The 27,500-nt window shown below is 48.5% G+C and overlaps 3 protein-coding genes across 12 annotated transcripts in view; all 3 read left to right on the top strand.

Annotated features, from left to right (window-relative positions):
• Positions 1–658, top strand: part of hcfc1b (host cell factor C1b) — a 20,470-nt gene extending 19,812 nt beyond the window's left edge. Inside the window, exons 29-31 of the mRNA XM_086212951.1 lie at positions 1–26; positions 117–171; positions 245–658. The exon at positions 1–26 is cut by the window's left edge and continues 275 nt beyond it. Coding sequence (XP_086069077.1) covers positions 1–26; positions 117–171; positions 245–284 — 121 coding nt within the window. The 3' untranslated portion in view covers positions 285–658. The remainder of the gene's footprint in view (positions 27–116; positions 172–244) is intronic.
• Positions 659–1,683: 1,025 nt separating this feature from the next.
• ccdc120a (coiled-coil domain containing 120a) lies at positions 1,684–24,121 on the top strand. Of its 7 annotated transcripts, none has more exons than XM_086212945.1 (13): positions 1,684–2,141; positions 9,576–9,699; positions 10,428–11,108; positions 14,189–14,348; positions 14,629–14,743; positions 14,859–14,986; positions 15,520–15,633; positions 16,020–16,155; positions 16,256–16,312; positions 18,152–18,251; positions 18,376–19,175; positions 19,835–20,075; positions 20,168–24,121. In XM_086212945.1, the coding sequence occupies exons 4-13, from the start codon at positions 14,301–14,303 to the stop codon at positions 20,271–20,273; spliced, it is 1,845 nt and encodes a 614-aa protein (XP_086069071.1). In that variant the 5' UTR covers positions 1,684–2,141; positions 9,576–9,699; positions 10,428–11,108; positions 14,189–14,300; the 3' UTR covers positions 20,274–24,121. The 7 variants fall into 7 exon arrangements, with proteins under 7 accessions (XP_086069071.1, XP_086069073.1, XP_086069076.1 ...); XM_086212946.1 differs by lacking the exon at positions 1,684–2,141 and adding an exon at positions 3,219–8,903; XM_086212944.1 differs by lacking the exon at positions 1,684–2,141 and having other exon boundaries at positions 3,219–9,699.
• The window catches only part of abcd1 (ATP-binding cassette, sub-family D (ALD), member 1), a 20,792-nt gene continuing 17,412 nt past the window's right edge, over positions 24,121–27,500 (top strand). For 2 of the 4 annotated variants that reach the window (XM_086212943.1, XM_086212940.1), the window contains exon 1: positions 24,121–24,279. The gene's annotated coding sequence lies outside the window, so the exon portion shown is untranslated. The other 2 variants (XM_086212942.1, XM_086212941.1) reach the window with 1 other exon arrangement.

Here is a 27,500-nt window from a genome sequence, read left to right as displayed (position 1 = left end):
GGCCACACAGGTCCGGTGGCTTCAAGGTGAGAATGATTGTCCGACTGACCAGGTACCGGTGCTTCCTGTTATCCCGTCGCCATGACGATCGGAATGTTTGCTTATGTTTGCTGCAGAAACCATTAAAGATGCCAAAGCAGCAGCGAAGAGGCCAGGAGCGTCACCAGACTTGTAAGAAGTGATTCTGATGTGTTCCCTCGTTTGCATGATGACATCATTGTGACATCACAGTACTTCTTCACAGTAAACCTGCAGGTCCGAAGAAGTTCCGAGCTGACCAATAGGAGGGCTTCACCGTCTGCTGAGGACTGTGACATGTTCCGCTTGTCTCAAGCGCCACCTGCAGCAGGTTGCCGTGACAACAAGTATTAAGGGACAAAGGAGGAGGCAGGACTTCCTGTCTGGATTGCTTCCTGTCCCACGGGCGTCAAACATGAGAAACTTGTGGGATATTTGTATATTGTTGACTGATTCTGAACTCTGGATTGTTTTTCATTTGTGCTGGTTGCCATGGAGACAGAGGGGGTGGTGCTGAGTGCATTTCACCATCAGATGAACACAATAAAGTTTAAATGAGTGTATTTGAGTCTATAAGTGTAGGAGTCGCCCTCTGAGGTCCTGGGGTGCAGGGGGTGGGGCTTCCACAGAGGGGCGGGGTTTAAATTATTTTCTTTCTGTAGCATCAACATAATTAGCTTTACTTTTTTTATAAACATTTGCAAGAAATCCTGTTTTGTTTTATTTCTTCTTTTGATGTTTGTCGGTCGCAGGAAGTGAACGGTGGCGTCTGACGGGCGCCGGCGTGACTGAATGTTCCGCTGTTTGAAAATCAAACCTGTTTGTTAATTTTCCAACAATAAAGATTTTTAGAGCCTTTTTTAACAGTGGTGTGGAGTTGACTTCCTGCCGTTGATGGCGTGAACCTGCGCCACCGCCATCTCGTCCAACCCGAAGGTTGAAGCCTGAACGTGCACCTTGGCGGTGACCCTCCTTGGCCCAGCAGCCTGGTGAGGGAGTGGCGGTCTGGACCACCTGCCTGCAGAACTTTTGGTTCTGGCTTGGAGGGTCCAGTACAACCTTCCAGTTTGTCCATCTACCACAGGGGGGTCAGGCTGGTCCAGTACAACCTTCCAGTTTGTCCATCTACCACAGGGGGGTCAGGCTGGTCCAGTACAGCGCCGAGTGGCTGCAGGTTTTCATTCCAGCCCAGCAACCCCTGATCCAGCAAATGAGCTGTGAGGGCGCAGCTTGGTGGTTTCAGTAGAATCAGGGGTCGCTGGGCTGGAATGAAAACCTGCAGCCACTCGGCGCTGTACTGGACCAGCCTGACCCCCCTGTGGTAGATGGACAAACTGGAAGGTTGTACTGGACCAGCCTGACCCCCCTGTGGTAGATGGACAAACTGGAAGGTTGTACTGGACCAGCCTGACCCCCCGATCTAACAACAAAATCCAGGAGCTCGTCCTGGTCGTCCGCGTCGTCCTCCAGGACCCGACACGCGTCCTGGTTGGATTAGAAGTGACTTCCGGTGAAAGAGGAAGTAGCCAAACCAGGCTCAACGTTGGAGTGGAGGGCGCGTGCGCAGCTGGATATTCGTTGACTGTTTTTGATGTAAAACTGAACTCCGATGTCGAGTCAAATGTCGTTGACGTCACATCTCAGGCGCTGAAGAAGAACCTCCTACTTGTGCTCTTTTTAAACTTTATTTACACTTAAATTCTCTAAATTGCGGAACCCCGCAGTTCTCACAGGTGATGATCGATCCTGATGATCGATCCTCAGAACGATGCGTGAACAATCCTGCCGCGTGCAGCAGGGCGTGCGCGTGGCCGCGGCGTGGTGTCGTGTGCGCGCCTCGCGGTGCTGATGGAGCAGTGAGGAGCAGCCGCTGATGATCCGGATCACCGGGATGATGGAGAGTCTGCGGCCGAGCGGCTGCACGCGACCACACTCAGCGTCATCAATCAGCCTGCCACGTCATCGATCGCTCGATTGATTGACACGGCGAGGCGGGAAACAACCATCTGACTGGAGGAGCGGGATGCGTGTTCTGGATTTTGGACCGGTTCTGGATCGTGAGCTCCATGGTCGATCCCCGACCGTGGATCCGAGTCGCGTCTGGAACCCCGCGTGCGCTGCAGGTAGGCGACCCCTCACGCGCCAACACTGATAAACAACCCTCACGGCTCCCGCACGGCAGAGCCACGCACGCCGCGCTCGTCGGCGGCAGCTGTGAGGACGTGGGTCGGGGTCCGGGGCTCCGGGCTCCGTGCGGGGGGCTCAGGGAGTCCGGAGCGACCCGTCGGTGCGACGCTCCGCGGCTCCGCGGCAACAATTCAGAAACTAGTTTGAAGCTGGAGGAGCAACAGCGCTGCGTCCCCACCCAGCGCCACGTGTGTGCGCGCCCATGGCTCCTCGGCATCTGCAGCAGAACCAGAACCAGAACTAGAGTCAGACCCTGGAATCTAAACTGGCGGTGAGTGTCGATCAGCTGATTACTGAGACAGGAAGTCTGAAACAGCAGCTCAACTTTTTCTTTACAAGCTTCCAGTTTGATGGAATCAGAAGAATATCAGGCCCAGATGTGGCCCGCGTCTGACCTTTGACCCGCATTTAACCTTCAGTGATTCAGGTCATGTTTGAACAGCAAAGAGTCCAGATGAGACACAACGGAGCGTCCTGATGCCGCCGGCAGGTAGACGACAGGCGCAGGAACCAAAACACAGCTGGTGAACTCCCACGCGTTTGTGTATCTGTAGATTTGTGGCCGAAACCTGCTGATGTGACAGGACGTCACAGCCCAGCATGCCACCCTCAACAGGAAAGAGCTTAGACCCAGGACGAGAAGGACGCCAGGGACGCCAGCCGATGGTCAACGGGATGGGAAGTGAAGTCAGGGGAGGCGAGGACGGTTTGGGCGCTTCGGGCAGCGTCAGCTGGTCTTTCTCACTGCTGCTTGTGAGCTCAAGGGGCACTCAGCCTTGTTGGTTTCAGCGTGATTTCATTTGTCTCAAATTGTAGGCGTCGCCAGTTCATCCACGCGCTGCCCACCCCTGAATCCACGATGACAAAGTCGGGTCTCTGGAGACACCTCAGCACAGGGCTCAAACGGCAAACCAACACTGAGAGCACAGGATGTGCAGATAATCACAACGAACCAGGTTCCACAAGATGGGGGGGGGGGGCAGGGGGCGTTCGTGTGCATGCATAAAGCAGGGAACAAGCAGTCGACTGAGTAGCGTAGTAGCAAGCTGCTAGATAGCTGGATGGCGTCTAACAAGTCTGTCAAACGGCCGAGGCGCGACCACAGAAAAGACCCTCAGACGAATGTTTGGCAAGAAGAAGAGAGACTGAGAAGGAACCAATCGTTTCAGAGGTGGCGAGACCGCCGCTGGCAGAAGGGCTTCCTATCCGATGCAAGGTTGGCTTGGCTCTGTCTTGACAGGTGGGTGAAGGTGAAGACTGGTTGCTGTATTAGCATGAGCAGCTCACCTGAGCATCTAAGACATCAAAGATATGGTAAAGACTTGGAAGGTAAATTTACTCAGAACAGTCAGAGTTAGTGACGTTCATACAGCACAGCTCCACTTTCCATGTTGATGCGCGTTCATGACATGACACGGTCAGACTCAACAACCAGGAAACCCATCAGGACGCCTACAGGAGGTCATGTTAGGAGTCCAACAGGAAGTGGTCATCTCCTGGTTCCCCCACCAGCAGGAAGTGGTCATCTCCTGGTTCCCCCACTAGAAGGAAGTGGTCATCTCCTGGTTCCTCCACCAACAGGAAGTGGTCATCTCCTGGTTCCTCCCCCAGCAGCCAATAGGATCGCTCCATGTGATTGTGGTGATTGAACCAGTAAATCAGCTCTGGTGAACAAAAGTTGATGATCTTCCAGGTTCAGTTCATCAAGATCATCTTCACTAATGAACCCTCTGATGATGCTGGAAGCCTGGATGCTACGTTAGCAGTGCTAAGCTAGCATTAGCCTAGGAAGGAACTACACCAGGGTCACATGACTTCAAGGTCACCACCACTGACCTTCAGGCTTCTTGTGTTTCCCTCTGATGACCTTTAATGACCTCCAGGACCTCTGTAGGCTCCTCTAGACGATCAGATCTTCAGATATCTTCAGCTGCTGGGAACCATACCTGCTTTTCAAGTCACTGACCCAGAGACAAGGGAACTGCAGGTTCTACAGTGAGAACTCATTTATGGGTGTCATTCTGTTAGTGTGGTTCTTTGGCTGGTTTGTTGGACTTCCATCTCCAGCCTGGTGTTGAAGGTTCTCCTGGTCAACAGGTGGAGATATTTAATGTGAAGACGTCAATAATTAAAAGGAACGTCGGTCTGCAATTGATGCGTTCAGGACATGCGTTTTCTGTCGGAGAGAATTGTTTTCTTTGGGTTTTGTATGTTTGCAGAACTTTCAGATACAGTAAAAAGCTGTTGAGCAAACCAAAGGAAAAACCCCGTAAGCATAGGAGAAGTGTTGGTGTGTGAGAGGGTGAGACGCGATCTCCCAGTTAATCCGTTCATTCATCTGATGACTGGAAGTCTCAATGAATCTGTGTCCTGTGACTGTGTTTAAGCAGATTAACGGCTCAGAGAGGATTTTCTCACATGAACTGATGCTCTGCGTGAATATCAGACGTCGATGTCACCAGGCCAACTTTCCCTCTCTTACCTGGTAACAACAGGGAGAGGAGAAACTGCTGCAGTTCAAACTTTAGTCAGCAATCGAGTTTACGTAAAAAAACAAAACTTCATCCATTTCTTCATACATCTCTGACTTCAGATTAGAACTTTGGTAACTCTGACAGTGTCCTCACACCACCCTCTTGTCCTACTGTTTGAAGCTTCCTTCCCAGAATGCACTTCTCTGATTCAAATTAGAACTTAAATTTATATATTTCCTTTCCACTGAGTATGATCACATCCTGCTGAACTCAGACCCAGTCACCCAGCTATTGACCTAATCGGAACCCTTTGAGTTTACACCGTGCTAATGGAAAACTAACAATGAGCTAACATTGTCCAAACATTGCTCTTATGTTGACCTTACATTGACTTAATAGCATGCTTACACTGACCTCACACTGCGCTAACATTGTTTTAACACGAAGCTAACACTGAGCTAATGGGGTCCTAAAATCTACCTATCACTGACCTCACACTGCGCTAACATTGTTTTAACACGAAGCTAACACTGAGCTAATGGGGTCCTAAAATCTACCTATCACTGACCTTACACTGCGCTAACATTGTGCTAATATTGTCCTATCAAGCTATCACTGAGTTAACATTCAGCTGAAAATGGAGTTACATTGTACAGAGATAACAGTGAGCTAGCGTCATGATAGCACTGTCCTGACATCTTGCTAAGACCGAGAAAACAACGGGCTAGCATTAAACTGACAATGTTCTAATACTGCTAAACACTAAGCTAACATTTCCCCTAATATGGTGCTAACACTGAGCTAAGACTGTCCTGCTATTGTGTTAACACATAGCGAACATTTTCCCTGTCACTGAGCTAACAGTGGGCTAGCATGGGCTAACTAATTTTGATGCAACACTGACCTAACATGGAGCTACATTTGACCGATAACAATGCTAAAATTAGCAGTGGTAAACTTTAACTGTTTCATCCCTCAGCAGTCTAGACTGAAATGATTCATGTTGAAGTCTTGATGTTTGTCCCCAGAATGAAGATGAGTCCCCACAGCATGAGGAATATAGGCACTGAGACACACACACACACACACACACACACACGCTCACACACAGCGCCCCAGGGTTGAAAGGTTATTGGCTGCCTGGCTGGAGCTCTCAGCCAATAAAATGCGAGTATTTCAGAGTTGGGATGTTGGGATTTTCTACATTGTTGCCATGCGGAGAATCAGCTGCCTGACCTACATTCATCCTACACACACACACACTCACACACACAGATGTAGGTGTGTATATCAGAGTGTCTTTGGCTCAAAGGTTCAGAGGAAGCAGCTTCAGTTGGGTGTTTCATTTTTGATGTGTGTTTGTGCGCCTGTGTGTGTGCGTGCGCGCGCACACGTGTATGTTTTTTGAATGCGTGTGTGTTCCGAAGGTTATTTTCAAGGTTCTGTGTTTTGTGTCTTCAGCTCGTGGACGTCAAACCCACATTCACTTCTTGAATATTAATTTTATTTCTATATTTTCCATGTGAATTATTTATATTTATTCGAATTTACAGGTGGCGGTGCAGCTAAACTCTGATGGTTCTAGAAGCTTTTGTTTGTAATGTTCAGCCTTCAGCAGCGTTTGAATGTTCGCTCTTTTTCTGTTCCGTCTTTGACTGCAGAAAACACCACAAGAGCTAAAAAACCGATAAATGACATCCAGCAAGCTCTCATGCACACACGTGTGCGACATACGTAGGTATGCTGTGTAAACAATAAACACTGACCATCACAAAATAACTCACGCTCAACACGTCGTGTGCACGGGCAACACACCTGAGGAGCAGAGAAGTTCATTTTAGCACAGCCTTAAACTAAACACACTGAAATTCACCCAAACACGTATGAGATTCTACAATTCTACAATTCTACAATTCTACAATTTCATTTAGCAGACGCTTTTGTCCCAAAATGTCCCAAAACAAATTAACCACGAACACCGTCAAGAAAACTCTGTTTAAACCTGCTTGATTCGGTGCAGGCGGTCAAGTTGCTGCCTGAGAGAAGAGCGAGCCCAAAACGTCACCTGAAGCACTTCAGAATAAAAGCTTCAAATACTGCAAATGGCTGGAACAAAAAGGTTGTTTTTTTTATCCCAACAAAAGACTTCTGTTGGAGTTGATTACACTCCACCAAGCACAAGCAAACAACGGAACTGTTAGCAGTTTACATTTGGCACAATTATAATTAAGATATATGAACATGTAACATACACACACCATGGAAAACCTTCATGCAACCTACGATGACCAGCAAAGCAGAGACTGAGAACTATTGGCTGCAGGGAGTGAGCAGGTTTAGCCAGCTTCCGACAGCAGGACCACCGGGACAGTCCACTTCTGATGTCGGGTGTAGACGTTCTCCCTAGGCAGACCATGATCCTCCCCACTGGTCCGTCTCTGGCGCTCGTAGTTCCGAGACCCCTCGACTCATTCAGGTGCACGTCCACTCCTGCCAACATCACAATAGCGCGTCCCCCTCTGCAGAAGTTGCCTGGAGGAGGTGAGGCCTTGGTGGACTCCAGAGGCAGAAGGTGGCCCTGGGTCACTGAGGTTTTCAATGTTCTAAGGGCGACTGTGAGAAGGACAAGTGTGGACCTGAGGATGCTTCTCCCCGTCCTACCTTTCCCGCCTCCTCCCAACCCTGTACTGCTTCTTCTCCTTTCTTCCCTGTTTTGTGATAAATGGACCGAATCCCTCCGTACCACTGGAGGTGGAGGTTCCACACGCTTGAGGGTTAGATCAGCCATCCTTGGTTCTTCTGTTGGTCTCCGTTTCCGTCGTGAGTTGTCGCATTGATGAGTGTATGATGCTCCTGCACAGTTCATTCCTGGAGTCCAGTCGCCGTTGGACCTGGTTCATTGATGGTTACACCGCTACCTCAGTGGTTCATCCTTTAGTGGCAGCGATCGGTCACCGACTTTGTGATGCGATGAATCTTGACTGCAGGGAGATCTCTGGAGCTGGGAAGAGAGGAGCGGCGAGGTCTCCCTCCCACCCTGAGGACTCCATCTTTATCAGGCAGAGCATCAGGAGTGTAGCTGATTGTGAGCTGGCAGGGGAATTCCTCTGCTCGGCAGACGCAGCTCTTGCTGATACACAATCTTTTGCAGGTCTTTGATGATGCGTTTTCACATCAAGCAGTGAGGTTGGTTTGAGGTTTGTTTCGTTTCTGTTGATGCACCTTAGAGGACGTGCCACAGTCGCTTGTTGCTTGGTTCTAGTATCTAGTGTTCTGGATCTCTGATCACTAACATGATGGTTTTCAGATGGAAACTGCATAGCTTGGTTTTTGATGGGTTGGGTTTCAGTGGGTTGTTCCTCTTGGTAGGTTGACACCTCTTGGAGGGCACTTTGAGGGATTCAGTTTTCTTGAAGCTCTCTTGTTGGTGATGCAGAGGTCATCAGCACAGATGAAGGGTCGGCATTGTGGGGGAAGTTGGTTGTCGTTGGTATAGATGTTGAAGAGGAGAGGGCTCAGCACGGTGCCTGGTGGAAGGCCGTCCTTTGGGCTTTCCATTTACTCTTCTTGTCGTTAAGCTGAACGAAGAAGCGCCTGTTGTTGAGGAGGCATTTGATGACTTGGCACAAGCCGAGGTCGCCAGTCACATCCAGAAGTTTCCTGATCATGATGCGGTGCTGGACAGTGTCATGAGCAGCGGTGAGGTCTATGAAGGCTGCTCTGGTCATGAGTGTGCACTCAAAACGATTCTCAACATGTTGGGTGAGGTTCAGTTGCTGCCAGCACAGGAGCGGCCAGGACACCTGCTGGGTCTGTCGGAAGATTGGTGTCCGTTGGCATTAGGCAGTGCAGGAGTCGTCTCTCATGGAGCTTGTAGGTGATGCAGAGGAGGGAAATTAGCCTGTCGCTCTTCGGGATGATCGGTCCCTTCCAGGTTTGGGAACTGCAACAGACTTGGCCCCTCTCCATACAGATGGGATGGTTTTCTGTGCCATGCATGAGTTCAGCATTTCTAGGAGCCAGGTCTTTGCTTGAAGTCCCAGGTGCTGTATCCTTTCTACCAGCACATCATTGATTCTTGCTGCTTCAAGTTCTTCTGGGTCGAAGGGCTCGGTAAGAGCACTGGCTGGTTGCGGGTGGACTGGTACCGCTGTCCGGCAGTATTCTCCAATTTCCCGATAGGAAGGGAGGAGTAAACATCCCCCCATCATTTTGGAGTCTCAGGTATGTACGCTGACAACAGCCCGTCAAGGTCAGTCAGTGTCTCTTTGAAGTTTGTCTCAAAAAGGGTGTTCATCATGTGTTCTTTTGTTGTAAGTAAACTAGCCAGCAGGTAGCGAGAGCAGCAGCATGCCAAAAGCGAAAGAGACGGAGCTTGGGCAACTCAGGAGCCGCCTCCCCTGAGGCTGATTGTGTCCTAGCCAGCATGACAAGGGGTTCCCATTTCTTGCATGTTTTCACTTGTACCATTTTGTTTTCTCCCAAAAGTTTGTTATAACTACTCAACATACCAAGTATCAAGAAGCCGAACACCGATAAAAGTGATAAAACCCAAATTTTGTCCATTGTTTCTCCATTAAATTGCATCCACTCACAATGCTGCTAGCTTAAAAATACTTGTGAAGTTGAAAGACGAGCGGCTAAATCAGGTGTCTCAGGTTAGGAACCACCAACATCTCTAGCTGCGTTTTTCTGGAACCAGCTAACGTCTAAGACTGTCTACTTGCTGGAGTAGTAAACTAGTTTTCATCGCAGCCTGCTGACTGACTTCTTCCCAAGTACTACACAGAGCCTGTGTAGTACTTGGGAAACAGGCGTGCCAGTAAAATGTTATTCCCAGATGAATCGACCCACGACATGAAAACATGGAGTTTTGTTACATTTTTATTTTTACAGGCAGAAGTCAACGATACCAAAGAAACCAGAGATCAATACGCCGCTGAAAAAGTCTCAACAGGAAGTCAGAGAGCTAAGAGGAAGAGGAGGAGATGCCAACAGGCTGGCAGGATAAACTGGCAGTGTGAGTCATGTGATCATGTTAGGAAGCAGCAGTGTTTGAACACAACGGCGAGGGCAAGAGTGTGTGACGCCCTCACTGGTATAGCGTGTCCTGAGTGTGTGATCAGATGTAATGTTCAGCGCTGACCCCCATCTAACCTCAGGCTTAAATCTGCTTTCATCCTTTAAGCTCTCTCATTTTTCCCTTTCAATTTGCTTTATTGACATGGCGTTGAAAGACACTCCAGCAAGATGACGCTGTTGTCAAAATAGAATATGAAATAATAATCTTGTAAATCTGCAGCTCTGAAGTCAAAACTAAGAAGAACAAGTGAAGACTACAGATTAGAGATTACAGTACCACCACCCCCCCCCCCCCCACACACACACACACACACGAAAAGAACCAGGAAATTATGAAGAAAATCACCTGATTGGACGACAGACGAATGCTGTGTAAGCGCTTACATGGTCCCTGTCAACCACTTGAACACAAACCTTCCTACGGGACAAAGTTCTCTAGAATATTGTTCTCATCAATTCATACAAGAGTCACATGACCCTCCAAACCCTGCTGGGTTCCCCAACACCCCACCCCCCACCCTCATGAGCCCATGCATGTGAAGGCAGAAGTGTTTGAATGTGAATGATTAATGAGTGCATGTGTGTCTTTGTCCTGCTAATGTGTGTGTGTGTGTGTGTGTGTGTGTGTGTGTGTGTGTGTGTGTGTGTGTGTGTTTGGGGGTCCAGGAAGCTCCTGAGCTCTTGTTACCAAAATAAAGTCCTTCTTGTCTCTTCTTATCAAGCACATCAGCTGTTCTTCCATGGTGGTGCTTCATCAAGCTGCTGCAGCTCCTTGGCTCTTTCAAAGTAAAAGCATGCATGCATGCTCAGGAGAGATTAAACAGCTTTGATGCTAAAGAGACCAGACATGAGACTTTCTTACTTCCTGAAGTATTTTCAATAGAATCTTTCCTGCTGTCAACAGTCACTCCTGTTTCAGTGCCGACAAGCTTCAGTTCTGTTGGTTTGGTTCATATTTGTATCTCTTTTTTGCCTACATTTGGGTTCAGGAGGGCCTTCTCGTGCTGTCCTGTGCCGCCATGCTGGGGCAGAACTGTAGTGAGGAGATGGCTTGGAGTTCAGGCTCATGTGAAGAGTCCTTAGTTTTATTTTGAAAGATAGCAGAGGAAGTTGTGTGAGTGAGTGCAGGCGGCTGGACAATTGAGACTCAACAGAGATCAGACAGAGAAAGCATGTGTGTGTGTGTGTGTGTGTGTGTGTGTGAGTGTGTGTGAGTGTGCGTGCCTTCGTCAGAGACTCAGAGCAGGCGAGTGAGTTCGCTGCAGGATCTTCAGAGGACTCTGGCTGTTCTGTCTGGAGGCTGAAGCTGCTGGATCAGCTGGAGACGGGATCCCTGACCTGGATCAGGTATTTACTGGCCTCTGGTTTCAGGGTGTTTTAGTTTTACGGAGTCTTGAATCAGTTTGCTTGATGTTTCCTGTTGTACGTAGTCGCTCTCATCTCCCGGCGACCTGTTGATGTTCCTGGGACAATCTTCTTGGAACATTCCCACCTTCTTTTCCGATCTATTGGCAGGCTTCACAAAACAATCCTGCTGTTCTCCTGCAGTCTAGTGAAAGTTTCTCTCTCTTTCCCAACTGCCTTCCTTTAATGCTCCCACAGTTTTCCGTTAATCTGTTGACAATCTTTGAATGATAATCCCGTGGTTTTTGGATACTATTCCTAGGCTCCTGTGAACGATCGGATTCTCCTCCTACAATTATCCACCTGCCTTCCTGTCATTTCCCACAATATCCTGAGAATATTTTCGGCCTGTTCTCCTGTAATCTGCCGACAAACTTCCTGTAATGACCCTCTGTCTTCCCATAATATTCCCACATGCCTTTCGTCCTTGTATCGGAGTGAACAGCTCTCTGGTCATTCACCTGGCTTGTTGTTGATGATGTCATCTGATGATGTTGTGACCATAAAGTCATCTGTCCTCCAGATGTTGCAGTAAAGCAGTTTTCCTGTCAGAAATTAGAAAGACGTCCCGTGTCGCTGACGATGGCGCCGCTGCTGAAACACTTGTAAACTCTCATGTGATGACCTCAGTTTTCTCATGAACGCAGTGATTTTGAAATGAGGCGTTGCCGTGGAGATGGAGTGTTCAAGTTTCGCAGCAGCTTCAATACAAGACATGACAAGACTGTTTGACACCTTCAGGTCAAAGGTCAGCTGGAGCTGTTCCTGATGGATCTGATTCCATTTGTGGATCAAAACCTTCCTATTGGATGCTCAGCGTGATGACATCACAGGAACAGCTTGACCATACAGTGTGTGTGTGTGTGTGTGTGTGTTTGTGTGTGTGTGTGTGTGTGTGTGAAATTAGTTCTGTGTGTCTCTCCACTGCTGTGAGGGTAAAGAGAGGACACACACACACACACACACAAACACACACACACACACACACACACACACACACACTGTGCTGTTGTGTTGAATATTTAAATCTTGTATTTGCATGTCTTTGTCCGCAGCTGCAGCCTTTCATCTCAGACCCTGTGTGTGTGTGTGTGTGTGTGTGTGTGTGTGTGTGTGTGTGTGTGTGTGTGTGTGCGTGTGTGTGATTAGCTAAGGTTTATTGTATTTCAATTAAATTTGTCAGAATTTAGCCTCTTCCGCTGAGGCTGTGTGGACGTCATGTGGTCTGTGGAACGTCCTTTGGACGTGTAACCAGCATACAGTGTCAACATTGTTAGCTTAGCGCTAACATGTAAATGGCTAACAAGCTCCAAAAGTCCCAATGATCTGGATCCATTCCAGTCTTCTTGAAGATGAGATGAGTCATAACAAGGGAAGAAAATGGTGGAATGAGTCATGACGCCTGTGTGCTCGGCGCCGCGGCCTCGCTGGCCTGCATGTGAGCTTCGTCACGAACAGAATGTTTACTGACCTCAGCCATGGAAACAGTTTCGAGGAAAACTGTCATTTCAGAAGGACGGTCAAGGACCAGACTGATGGTGGAATATTAGTGAGTCAGCAGGGGCGTCGTGGCTCCGCTGAGGTTCAGCTCGCTCGTCAGCAGCAGGCGGCAACACGCCTGGTTCGATTGACTCTCTTGGCTCCCACCATGCAGTGAAGTGACCTGCTCAACACCAACAGGTGCCGTTAGCGAGATTAGTACCCAAAGAGTCGGATATTTCCCTCTGAAGTCAGTAGAGAAGGAAAACAGAGCGGATGAGGGATGCAGTTCTGAAAGTGCCTGCAGTGGAATAAGAAATTGTCTTGTGCAGTCTGTCGTCGCTCAGTCCTACGCCACATAACCACAGACGCACGTGGACCGCAGTCACTCGTTAAAAACCAACGACGCGCCGTGGCTCTCAGAGATTCAACAGTCATATTAGAACTGCCGTCAGCAGATGAACCAGAACCAACAAGAAGAATCTCTGGTTGAAGGTCTGAGAGTCTTCTGATGTTTATCCCTGCCACACACACACACACACATTCCTGTGTCCTGGTGCCTCGTGTTCAGACCTGTTGTCTGCAGCTGGCGGTCCTCTTCATTTTTCAGACCCCCCCCCCCCCGTGACACACTTGTTGTTGTTTACATTTGTTGGTTCCTCATCAACATCAGGTGATCAACGTGAATCTGAGTTGTGATCTCGATGTTGTCTGAAGTCTTTGAAGCCACTCGTGTTCTGTCGGACACTCGGCACTTGCGCGTGAACAATCATGGCGCTGCTGGGCCGGCCCAGTGTGACCTTCTTAGCTCAGACGGCCAGAGACTGTGATGTAACAAGTGCTGTTTTCTATTTGGAAGTGAATCAGCGACCAGCCAATCACGCGACTGTTCGGGCTTCGCCAGATATTCAGATAGATTTCTTGTTGGCACTTTCTTGGACAGCTCAGGGACGTCCTGCAGGATGAAGATGTTTGTGCTTCAGCTTCATCACTCTTCTTCTTTTGTGTAAAATCCTGCGCTCGCGCCTTTAACTCTCACTTCCTTTCATTTCATCACTCATTTCCTCTTCCTGTTTCCTGTTCAGCTCTACTTCCTGTTCCCAGGGACACTCTGTCTGTTGTCCCCTTCAAGCTGCAGGACATGTTGTTCTCCTGTGTCTCGAGATTTTAGAGAGGTCAAAGGTCAGGCTTGTTGATTTGGAACATTAATAGAAAAAAACTTGAATTACGTCATATGTCTCACACACACACACACACACACACACACAATCTTAGACACTCGGATCATCTCATCCTAACCTCTGCTGGAATGTTGAACATCAGCTGATCAGCATCTAAATCAAAGGATGAAAGAGGAACTCTCCTCCACTTCCTGTCTGGATCTTGTGTCCGTAGAAGCCCTCCGCTGGTTTGTTGTTTCACAGTCTGGCGGAGTTGACCCGCTTGTCTCTGGTCACATGACACTCACCATATTGAAGCCATTTGATTAAGCGTCTGATGAGGATGCGGCCCGACTTCCGATTGGCTCTTCTTCTGTTTTTTAGGTCACTCACCCTGAAGACTGCTGAACTCCTTCGACGCGCCACACTGGGACCTGCACCGCTAACACAACCCTACCAGCCAGCCGGTGGAGCAGCCAGGGAAGCTGGCTGTTGAATGGCTGCAGGACTGAACTTCTGCAGCTCTCATGGATCCAGTTACAAGGTGAGAATAATGAGAAGGTCAAAGGTCAAGTTTCATATCGAGGTCAAGGTGGAAATACCAAGTTCCTTCGCTGGAGCCGGAGACACAGAAATGTTACAGGTTTCATGGATTCTTGTGAATGTGACATGTTGCTGCAGAACAAAATCTTTGAGTTCACCCTGCAGGAATCTGACCAATGAAATCCTTCGTTTACAGCTGACATCACACCTTCTGGTCAAAGCTAGCTAGCAGAGGCTAAAGGGGAATGCAGATTAACAGCCAACACTGTTGTGTTGTGCAGGTGAGGGAGTGTGTGTGGGGTGGAGGACAGGAGTCAAGCAGTGAGGACGGAGGAGGCGGTGTCACATGGGACATACAAGCCATGGAGGTCAAAGGTCAACTCATCTCAGCACCTGGTGAGAAATGAAAATGTTGGCTTGATAGCCTGTTGAGGCCACAGGGGTGTGACTCTGTGTGTGTGTGTGTGTGTGTGTGTGTGTGTGTGTGTGTGTGTGTGTGTGTGTGTTGCAGACCCTCTCACCTGTCCGGACAGGAAGCAGAAGGAACGAATAGTGGAGCTGCAGGAGAGGAGGCGGAACCTGCAGGCACTACTAAGCATGCGATTGGCTGAGTTTCGACGCATCTGTCTGCAGGAGGCTGTGAGTTATGTCATTGTCCAGGGAAGACACATGATTGGTTCACAGGCCTGCTGAACTTTGACCCCTGAAGTTGTTGAAGCCGGACAGTTAGAGTTCATGTATCAGGAGCTGCTGTCTCGTATTTATTACTTGTCTCTTTTGAAATGCACCATAGATGCTTTAGTGAACCTGGGTCATCTATGACATCACATTCGCGTGAGCGGTTGATAACTGTTGACAACAACAAATTTGTTGCGCCGGGTGATTAAAAGCTGATAAGGAGAAAAAACCTGTGAGACACTTTCATGTTTTCATCCCAGGGCAGAGGAATGAGTGGTGCTGCTTCAACTGTCCTGTCCTCGAACAGATCAGAACTCCATTCACAAAAGCAGCATTTTAAAAGTTTTTAGCTTGTTGTCGTGGCAACTGACCTGCTAAATCATGGATTTATATTTTAGCCAAAGAGGGGGTCGGGTGGAGCGGCCCGCTTGGTTTGTGTCAGTCACACTGGATGTGAAGAACTTAATGGTGAATGCTGTACTCTCATTGGTCAGGAGCTGACAGGTGCGGTGCCCAGGGACTTCCCCCTGGAGGCGGGTGAGAAACCTCCCTGTGTTCGACGCAGAAGTGGGAGGTCCCACCAGGCAAACAGGAAGTGCAGAGCAGAGGTGAGCTGACGTTAGTTACTCATCACGCCGCGTTCTTGTGCTGCTGGGAAATACAGACATCGACTTTGACAGAACAGCCCAAAGCTACTTTCACCTGCCATCAAGTATCCGTACTGTTCTTGTTCACTTCAGTCGAACGTTCTGTGTGCATGGAAACAGCACAACCACAACGAGGAGGAGGGACAACGTGTCTCTGCTGCAGGGGAACACGGCTCAGATGCCAGAAACAATCCCAGAGAAAAGCTGAATTTGATTCATTGAAATCTCTCAGGCGAACTGATGAAGCTCACCTCTCAACCCAAGCATCTCATCAGTCATGTCCAAGATCAGCGTTACCTGGTGGAGTCACTTCCTGTTGACCTTCCTCTCCTGTGTCTGTTGTTCAGGAGGAAGATTCTCAGCGCTTGAAACCCAAGAAAACATTATTCAGTGGAGCTCTGAGGAAACACAGTGACAGAGAACACAACACACACAGTCAGACACACCACGGCAAGAGGACTGTACACAGAGGCTGCCATACGGGTAACACGCGCATACACACACACACACACACACAGATGCAGTACATGAGACGCCATTGTTTGAGGCCTCTTCCTGCCTTTATTTGCCTCTGTGTTTCCAGACGACACCGTGAGATCAGAGAGCAGCTCGACATCAGATTCAACAGGACAGGATAATGGTAACACACACGCACACACACGCACATACAGACACAGACACACACATACACACACATGCACATTCACACGCACATCCACACACATACACGCACATCCACACACATACACACACACACATACACACACACGCACACACACATACACACACGCACATTCACACACACACACACACATACACACGCACATACACACACATACGCACACACACGCACATACACACACACATACACACACATATACACACACACACGCACATATACACACACGCACATACACACACATACACACACATACACACACATATACACACACACGCACATACACACACATACACATACACACACATACACACACATGCACATACACACGCACATCCACACACATACACGCACATCCACACACATACACACACACATACACACACACGCACACACACGCACATACACACACACGCACACACACATACACACGCATACACACGCACATACACACACATATGCACACACACGCACATACACACACACGCACATACACACACATATACACACACACACGCACATACACACACATACACACACATACACACACATACATGCACATACACACACATATACGCACACGCACATACACACACACGCACATACACACACATATACACACACACACATACACACACATACACACACATATACGCACACACACATACACACACACGCACATACACACACATATACGCACACGCACATACACACACATATACACACACACATACACACACACGCACATACACACACCTATACGCACACGCACATCCACACACATACACACACACATACACACACACGCACACACACGCACATACACACACACATACACACGCATACACACGCACATACACACACATACGCACACACACGCACATACACACACGCACATACACACACATATACACACACACACGCACATACACACACATACACACAAAAACACACACATACATGCACATACACACACATATACGCACACGCACATCCACACACACCCTCATTCTGGCTGAGGACACACTTAAAATTTCTGCTTCTTCAGTTCAAAGGAACTCCAACTTCACACAGTTGTCATTGTGTGTTGCATCATTTGTCACTCGGAAAATGTCCTGTTGTGACATCACAGTGACATCACAGTGACATCACAGAAGTGCCCCCAAATTCAAAAGTCACTGCAAAACATTGAGACATTACAGTTTGAAACCAGTGGTGATTGGGAGCTCAGCTTCCCCTCCAGTGGTGACACCTGTGTGACTCAGCTCCTCATCACGGGTGGCCGGCGCAGCTTCCTTCTCTTTCATCCCCGCAGCGCCGCAGCGCCACAGCGCCACAGCGCCGCAGCGCTTCACGCAGTCGGACGCTCAGCTTGGACTGACTTCAGTGGGGAAGCGTGGAGCGGGTTGTTCCACTGCAGAGAAACCAGACGCTCATTGGATAAATGCTGGGCTTTGTCCCGCCCATCGGTCGCTCAGCGTCTCTGGGGGTCTGTGGGGCAGTGGGCTGGCCTGGACGCTCGACTTCTGCATGATGATTGGATGAGCTGTCTGAGGCAGAATCCTTTTTTGATTGACAGCTAAGTGAGCGAATCAGACTTTACTGATCCCCAGCGACTTTGTCTCTGTTAAAAACGACTTGCGTCGTGTTTGGCGACTGTTCTGTCCGTCATGATGTAGGCTGGAAAACTGAGCTTCCCCTCCTTGAAAGACTTGTTTGAAACTGAGAGTGAACAACATGGTATGTGGTTCCACTTTGGATGATGCGGTTCTAAACTCAGATGTTCTTTCTGTCCCTCAGACGACGCTGCGTCTCAGTGTCGCCCCCCGCTGGTTCCGGCTGGTTCTCCAGCTGAGGTTTTCTGTCAGAACAAAACCAGGAAGAGTTCAGTGCACAACAGGTATAGTTATTCTGAGCTGGGCTAAACCAGAAACAGCAGGTGTAATCATGCAATTCTATGCTATGCTAATCTAGAGATGACAGGTACATTCATGCTAAGCTAGGCTAATCCACATTTCTTTCAGGACTGAGCATTCAGAGACTCTTCAGACCCACAGGCCCCTCCCCTTGCCTCCCTCCCAGCCTCCCCCCCTTCTCCTGCAGCCTCCCCCGCCTCGCTCCCTGGACAGCTCGTCCTCCTCTGGCCCGTCTGATCCTGGAGCAGCAGGGGAGGCCCGTGCCAGAGTAACCGCAGCCCGTCGCAGTAACAGCTCCGACGGCCTCCTGGACCGCATCACCCCCCCAGAGGAGGAGGGGGCCGTTACAGGACAGCAGGGGGGATTGTGGGTGAATGGTGTGCTGGGGGCAACAGGGACTATTTCTGCAGGAGCCCATAGAAGCTCTGAGACACTGACAGACGAGAGGATGAGGACAAATACTGGACAAAGTGGGGGTGGGGGGAGTGGAGGAGGGGCGGTGAAAGGAAGAGGAGGAGGGGGCTACAGCGACGTCCTGCTGGACTACGTCTGGGGGAAACAGCAGCAGCTGCAGCGACAGCAATCCCAGCCTGGGAGACAGCCAATCACATCACATTTCCCCCTGCTCTACAATGGCTACTCCCCCCAGCAGCCCCCAGGAGCCCCGCCTACCTATCACAGCCACCTGGGTGACCAGCGGCGAGTCAAAGTGACCCGGACCAAGTCTTGTGGCCCCTTCTTGCCGGTGCAGCAGAGCCAAGTTGATACCCACAATCCTCCTGTGTCCACCATCCAGCCTGACCCTCACCCCCATCTGCTCCCGCCCCGACCCCCACAGTTGCCGCCCACTCAGGACGCACACCTGGAGGAGGCTACCAGGAGCCTCCACAAGGCCCTCGCCTTGGAGGGTAAACACTTCCTGTTATATCCATGTTGCAGAGAGCAGCTGACAAACGTGAACATGTTTAACCTGATAATGATCACGTGTAGCTTTTACATCGGAAGCTAAAGGGATGGTGGGTGTGGCCAGAATAGCTGGCGCCGGTCCCTCTCGTCTCCTTCTCCTGCTGCCTTTCTCTGGAGGTGATAGTGAGTCACTTCAATGAGACAAATCCAGAGCTGCACAACAGCGGTGAAAACCTCGACACGCCGGCGTCAACCACTGGTGTTAAAAACAACGATGACAGAGACAAAAACTGCGATGAACTGACTTGCAGCATAAATGATATATCGGCTCCTGTGCTAACTTTAGCGTGTCGACGGTATCAGCTGCTGGGAGCTCCACCCGTATGACATCACGCTTTAATTGTTGTCACGCTTTTGTAGACATGTTATCTGTTAACATCGGTTCGATGTTCTCCAACTGAAGCACGAGCTAGCGAACGGCCCTCTGTGGTCCCTGAGCACGACACAATCCAAGTACAACAGAGAGTCAATAAGTGGGCAGCAAATGCAGAGTAGTACAATGTAGTACAAGAACTGGGTTTGACTCTAAAAGCAGGAGTACACCTGCAGGTTACTGCGGCCCTTTGGCATTGTGACCGAGCATCTGTTGTGTGATTGACAGGTCTGAGGGACTGGTACCTGAGGAACACCATAGGCTCCTCCAACACAAATCAGACCAATGTAAAGGTGAATTCAGAGGTCAAAGGTCAGGCTGGAGGGGCTCTGCAGCGCAGACGGACAACTCACGGCATCATTCAGCAGCCGACCTATCACACCGAGACCAGTCATCACAGTACGTCGCATCACAAACCGATGGCGCTGCCGCATTCAGCCACTTTCCACGGTCACCCGCTGCACGGCAGGTAGGAGTCAGGTGACCAGCACAGGTGAGGATCACAGAGCACCATGGTCCTGTACCTGACCTGCTCTCTCTCTCTCTCTCTCTCTCTCACAGGCCTGTGGACAGCTCGCTCTACCATGACGCCTTTCCCCCTCACAAACAGGAAGTTCCTCTTAGAGAACCACCGATGGATCAGCCATCACCTGGAACCCTGGTCTGACTCACCAGCCAATCACGGCGCTGATGCACTGACCAATCCCAGGCTGGCTCCCTGGGGCCAGTCAAACACTCCTGTACCTGGATGGATGGATGTTGTATGGATGGGTGGGTTTTCATCTAAAGGAGAAGCTCAAGCTGTCACTAGCAATGGAAGGGGCCCTCCACCGTCTGATGTCACACAGAGGACGATGACATCACTATCCAGTTTGAGGCCGCCTCCTGAGCTGGTTGTGGAGCGTGTCGGTCTGTCAGTCGCTCCTGAGTATTTAGGACGCTGCAAGGAGCTGCTAATTCAGGGATGGAAAGTTATTTAATGATTCTGATGTTTTGATGTTGTTTAATGACTCCCAAAGAGACAACGATAAGCCCCTCCCCTCTGTATTTAGCCCCACCCACCAGCCAAACACTTTTACAAAGTTCCTCAGAAATGAAAAAACAGCAATAATCTGTAAAATGCTGATTTTTATTTGCAGCCGACGTTGACGTCTAATCTCATCAGTTATCGAGCGTTTCGTTGTCCTCCAACTGGGTCTGAGTCACTGAGGCTCCACTCAGCAAAGGAGGCCTTTGCTGTGACACCTGACCCCCTTCGATCCCAGTGACGATACCCCGTGTGCAGGTAGAGTGTGTCAGTCACTGGAGTATTGAACAGCAGTGTTACAAGCGACACCACATGAAACAAACTGGCGTGCTAACCAGTGCTAGCGTAGGCTATTGTTAAATGCAGCTGACACAACTGCAGGTAAACCCTGAGTAAACCTGTGAGACTCAGTCAATCGTCTATCCAAGCTTTCCTCTCAGATTCGGTTCGGACAAACGCAGCTAGCCGCAGCTAACGCTAAATGCTGTCAGTCAGGAACAGGCTAAGAGTTGGTTTAAAGCTACGGCTTTTGCCAGCACGCAGTCGGGGTCAGCGACCAGTTGTGACTCCAAGGGAAGAAATAAACTGTTGAAAGTGCGCGACATGTCAAGGTGAATAGAACTTGAGGAGACTGACGTTTTGATCCTACGTAGCTCAAACTTTCCACAAAGGCCTCGGTAGAAACTTGTTTTTGCACCAACGACTGAATATTATGTGATAAACAGCAGGCGGCGCTAATTAAAGCGTTGAAGAAGAGGATGACAAGGCGATGAGGTCATTAATCGTGGGATGATGGACAACGTGATGAAATGTGACATTTATGTTTCTGTCGTGTTAACGTGAAGACGTCTTCACGCACATCTGATGTTGTGGTCTCTTCAGTGACGTTTAAGTCACATGATCTGTGGACGCCATCATCAGTCATTGGGACACCAGCTGATGTACTTCAGGTTGACAAACTCACGGCTAACAGTCTGACACAGGTGGAACGTGTTAGATGTCCACCTGCTGTATCTTAAGTGGATTTAGTTGAAAATCAGTTTCCACATTTTAAAAATGTGACGCTCTTCTTGGCCAACAACACGTGGTGGTGACATCATGGCTGTTGCCATGGTCACAGAGTGACTGAAGGGTTTCTGCAGGGCTGAAGCAGCTGTGGACAGTTTTTTCTACCATTTGTCTTTAATACTCTTCATCTTGAATCAAACTGCTCAGACAATCAGGAAACTTTTGATGACGTTGCACTGACAGACAGCATTTCACGTGCTGACATCACCAGCTGACATCACCAGCTCAGACCAGCAGTTTTTACACTGATCAGATTAGATGAGACATTGATCCAGTCACCCCTTCAGGTGAGTGAGCAGAACCAGCAGGTTTGGACTGGAGCTTCTTGGAGGCTTCTGGTGAAACTGGTGATGCTGACCAGGTGTTTCTCAGTGTCAAGGTAGCGAGGGGCCGCCAGGAGCCGTTCACGCATATCGGTTCCCTATTTTCACTCCAATATTTACGTTGAATGTATTGAAAAAAATTAAATGATTGTTGCCACGTTTGACCAGACAAGTGAGCTAGTAAAAACAAGCTAAATAGCTATGAGTGAGCTAACAGGCTAACGCTATCCCTGTTAGCAGACCAGTGTCCTGGCCTACGTTTCTGTTGCCTTCTGGGGGGCACAAAACGACAGTCAGACTTCCGTATGTGGGATCGAGGCAATAGAGCTCCACTTTTTAGAAAATAAGAGTGGTGGAAAACTCATAGAATCAGTTAGCTGCTAACGTTAGCTGCTAACGTTAGCTGCTACATAGCTTTCGATACACATCAACGGTGCACTTCCTCTCACCGCTACACCCTGAGGAGTTGTTTTGTTTCAGTGAGTGTTTCCACGCTGAGCTCAAATTCAGTGCATAGATCACCAGGAGCCGGTTTTAATGGTGCGTTCAGGTTCTCCCTCTCCAGGCCACGTCAGCGTTCTTTAGTCAGTTGTTAGGATCCCAAAAAATATATTTAACAACTTAAATTATATCAAGTTTAAATGAGATGTAGGCCACCATTTGCTGATGAAACTCCTACAGCAGGCTGCTGGCTGCTCCGGTGGTCCGCGCCTGCCAGGAGGCTGTGAGGGAACTGGGACACTGGCCCTTCACGTATTTGAGGATCCCTCCTTGACACTGAGAAACACCTGGAGGCACATATGACGTCACACGGGAGCCGCTGGAGCGAGGACGCGTCCTCCTTCCTCGTTCCTCTCCAGTGTTGGAACGTGTCAGGAAGGTCTGACGGACCGTCACATCTCATCGGGGTCACGTTCTCACAGATTAGTGGAGTTGCTGGGCATTGGGACCCCTGGTTCCCGCGGGACAGGAACCCCTGTCTGACTCTGACTGGTGGAAACTTTCAGGATGAAAAATCAGTTGCAGCGACAATCAAACTATGATGCGAAAGTTTTGATGGATTCGTTTATGGTGGATTGGGTTATTGATGAATTGAGCTCCTGTGAAACAGGAAGTTAGCATATTGATGATTGATGGATGACTTGTGAATGCTTATTTGTTCCTGCGTTACAATCAGGTCCTCCAGCTTCCTCTGTGATGACGTTGCGGTCACATGACACACTCCAGTTCACATCGATTGACCATTAATCAATGATCCGTCAATGTCTTCTTGTTCCCAAACAGAGACGTCCACATCACAACGATGTAAAACTGAGGAATAAAACAACGAGAAACGTTGTATTTGTCTTGAAAACAAAGGTAAATCCCCTCATGTTGTCTACAAAACACTGAACTCAGGACTCAACAGAAAACTGAACTGAGATGCAGGCAGATCACCTGTTAACCCCGCCCACCTTCAAACATCAAAGGTGCGAGGTCACATGGTTTATAAAGTCAAAACAACAGTCAATAGAAGGCCATGGTGCCATCAGGACACTTGAATATTTATTCCTGTTGAGAACTCCAGAACTTTCCATCAGTGTTTGACCCTGTTGACCTTCAGGAGGTGTCATGTGACTGCAGTGCTGCTGGAGCGGAGTCCACATGTCCCAGCATGCACCTCCTCTAAATCTGGTCTCACACCAAAGAGAACAGATGAAAGAGGAACATGTAAATATCATCAGTGACTGTTCAACACCCTGCTGCAATGCAGTAAGAATACAAACACTCAACAGTACAAATACCACAAAGTATTTGATCTTGGATTTAACTTCCAGCGTTCCCCTTCAGGTGGCGGACCAGATGTTGTCCAACTGTGTGGACAATCTGTTCTGCTGGACCAATCAGGACAATCTGTCCGTGTGACATTACAGCTTTCTCCGCCATGATGCATTCAGGTGCACCTTGTAAAGTTGGTGTATGTGTCCTTTTTTAAACATTTTGTATCTTTTTGGACTCATTTGTACTTTTTTTTCACTCTGACTTGTGTTTGATGTGATCATGTAAATAAAGAGACTGTCAACAGGCTGTTTTTAAATAAAGTTTCACTTCACGGGTTGCTGACTGCCTGGAGGAACTGTTCCACTACACTACTACGACTATCTGGACCTAAAACTGTCCCTGTGTCTTGGGGGTGGATAATCTTCCGTGAGTCGAGGGTGCGAGCGCAGGAGAGGGAGGACGTGGTCAGTGTTGGACGCGGCCCGTCCTCGCAGGTAAACAGACAACTTTCCGTCTCGGAGCAGCGACGGTAACCTAAGACATCAGGCCGGGGGGGTCAGAAGGAATGTTGGCGTGTGGGAGAGCAGCCGCGGGCCGCCCTCCGGTCCGAGCTTCGCCCATGTGAAGGCGATTGACCCGGAAGCGCGAGCTCTTTCATGCTCAGATCAAAGTTCCTGCTCGGCTAGCGTTAGCATCGGTGTGCCGGGCTGTACCCGGGTCCGACTTGTACTCCGGTTCGTTACAGACTCCGGTCCTGGTACCGGGACTACTGGTCGGTAAAAACTTTAGCGTTGCTCTTAAGGAGCGGGGTGAAGGTCGGGGCGAGGTGCTGCTAGCTGCCTGCTAGCGCCGTCAGAGTTTGATGCTAACGCCTGCTAAAGTTCGTCTCCACTGGTTTTAATGGCGACTTCGGTCCGGTTTTATAAGAGTTTCAACCAGAGAACGAGGTGACATAACGGTCGGCAGCTGCACCCGTAGTCAGTCCCGGAACTGACCGTGAACGTACCTGGACTGACGGCGACCTGTCACAAGGTGACGTAGCACTTTACCGGCTCTGTATCACAAATATAACGGTGACTTCGAATGTTTGTCAGCTGGAGGACACAAGGAAGTCCACTTTACAACTGCCTTCAGTCACTGTAGTGACGTCTGCCCACGTCACATTAAATGTACTCACACGTGTGTATTTATATACATGTGTATGTTTATACAAACGTGTATATGTACACACACTGCTCAAAAAATAAGGGAACAGTAAAATAACACCTGCTCGATCTGAATGAATGAAATGTTCTTATTAACTACTTGGTTCTTTACAACAAAATCGTCAATGAGATCAAACTTATTCACCCATGGAGGTCTGGATTTGGAGTCACACTCAAAATTAAAGTGAAAACACTGCAGGCTGATCCAGCTTGGCTGTAACGCCCTGAAAACAAGTCAGAATGAGGCTCAGTGGTGTGAGGCCTCCAGGCACCTGTATGACCTCCCTACAACGCTGGGCTGCTCCTGATGAGGTGGCGGATGGTCTCCTGAGGGATCTCCTCCCAGACCTGGACTGAAGCACCCGCCAACTCCTGGACAGTCTGTGGTGCAACGTGGCGTTAGTGGATGGAGTGGCGATGAGTGACGATGGCCCAGATGTGCTCAATGGGATTCAGGTCTGGGGGACAGCGGAACTGCTGACGCCCTCCAGCCAGATGAGGTCCAGCATTGTCTTGCATTAGGAGGAACCTGGGCCAACTGCACCAGCATGTGGTCTCACAGTGGGTCTGAGGATCTCATCTCAGTACCTAACAGCAGTCAGGCTGCCTCTGGAGAGCACATGGAGGGCTGTGGGCCCCCGAAGAAATGCCAGCCCCCACCATGACTGACCCACTGCCACACCGGTCATGCTGGAGGATGTTGCAGGCAGCAGAACGTTCTCCACGGCGTCTCCAGACTCAGTCACGTCTGTCACATGTGCTCAGCGTGAACCTGCTGTCGTCTGTGAAGAGCACAGGGTGCCAGCGGGGAATTTGCCAATCTTGGTGTTCTCTGGCAAATGCCAAATGTCCTGCACAGTGTTGGGCTGTAAGCACAACCCCCACCTGTGGACGTTGGGCCCTCCCACCACCCTCATGGAGTCTGTTTCTGACCGTTTGAGCAGACACGTGCACGTTTGTGGCCTGCTGGAGGTCACTGTGCAGGGCCCTGGCAGTGCTCCTCCGGTTCCTCCTTGCACAAAGGCGGAGGTAGCAGTTCTGCTGCTGGGTTGTCTCCCTCCTACGGCCTCCTCCCCGTCTCCTGATGTACTGGCCTGTCTCCTGGTAGCGCCTCCATGCTCTGGACGCTACGCTGACAGACACAGCAAACCTTCTGGCCACAGCCAGCATTGATGGGCCGTCCTGGTTGAGCTGCACTACCTGAGCCCCTTGTGTGGGTTGTAGACTCCGTCTCATGCTACCACCAGAGTGAAAGCACCGCCAGCATTCAGAAGGGATCAGAACATCAGCCAGAAAGCACAGGAACGGAGAAGTGGACTGTGGTCACAACCTGCAGAACCACGTCTTTACTGGGGGGTCTTGCTACCTGCCTGTAATTTCCACCTGTTGTCTGTTCCATTTGAACAACAGCAGGTGGAGCTGATTGTCAGTGTTGCTTCCGAGGTGGACAGTTGGATTTCACAGAAGTGAGCCTGACTTGGAGTTACATTGTGTTGGTGAAGTGGTCCCTTTATTGTTTTGAGCAGTGTGTATGTATATATGTGTATATCTGTATATGTATGTATATATGTGTATATCTGTATATGTATGTATATATGTGTATATCTGTATATGTATGTATATATGTGTATATGTGCATATGTATGTGCATATGTATGTGTATATATGTGCATATATATGTGTGTATGTGTATATATGTGCATATATATGTGTATATATGTATATATGTGTGTGTATATATGTATATATGTGTGTATATATGTGCATATATGTGTATATATGTGCATATATATGTGTATATGTGCATATATATGTGTATATGTGCATATATATGTGTATATGTGCATATATATGTGTATATGTGCATATATATGTGTATATATGGACATATGTGTATATATGTGTATATGTGCATATATATGTGTATATGTGCATATATATGTGTATATGTGCATATATATGTGTATATGTGTATATATGTGCATATATATGTGTATATATGTGTATATATGTGCATATATATGTGTATATATGTGCATATATATGCGTATATATGTGTATATATGTGCATATATATGCGTATATATGTGTATATATGTGCGTATATATGTGTATATATGTGCATATATATGTGTATATATGTGTATATATGTGCATATATATGTGTATATATGTATTTATGTGCATATATATGTGTATATATGTATATATGTGCATATATATGTGTATATATGTATATATGTGCATATATATGTGTATATATGTATATATGTGCATATATATGTGTATATATGTATATATGTGCATATATATGTGTATATATGTGCATATATATATGTGTATATATGTATATATGTATATATGTGCATATATATGTGTATATATGTATATATGTGCATATATATGTGTATATATGTGCATATATATGTGTATATATGTGCATATATATGTGTATATATGTGCATATATATGTGTATATATGTGCATATATATGTGTATATATGTGCATA

The sequence above is a fragment of the Aulostomus chinensis genome, chromosome 9 (assembly GCF_037954235.1).
Source record: "Aulostomus chinensis isolate RoL2024-O1b breed Wild chromosome 9, RoL_Achi_v1.0, whole genome shotgun sequence".
NCBI lineage: Eukaryota > Metazoa > Chordata > Actinopteri > Syngnathiformes > Aulostomidae > Aulostomus > Aulostomus chinensis.
Note: the sequence above shows the minus strand (reverse complement) of the source record. Positions and strands in the feature narration are given on the sequence as shown.

What these genes read in the sequence shown, in the direction of transcription:
- ccdc120a (XM_086212947.1), top strand. Translation starts at nt 14,301, where the DNA reads ATGGCTGCAGGACTGAACTTCTGCAGCTCTCATGGATCCAGTTACAAG. An exon ending in GCATCTGTCTGCAGGAGGCT is followed by an intron (nt 14,987 to 15,519) that starts GTGAGTTATGTC and finishes CTCATTGGTCAG; the next exon opens with GAGCTGACAGGTGCGGTGCC. An exon ending in TTCAACAGGACAGGATAATG is followed by an intron (nt 16,313 to 18,151) that starts GTAACACACACG and finishes TCTGTCCCTCAG; the next exon opens with ACGACGCTGCGTCTCAGTGT.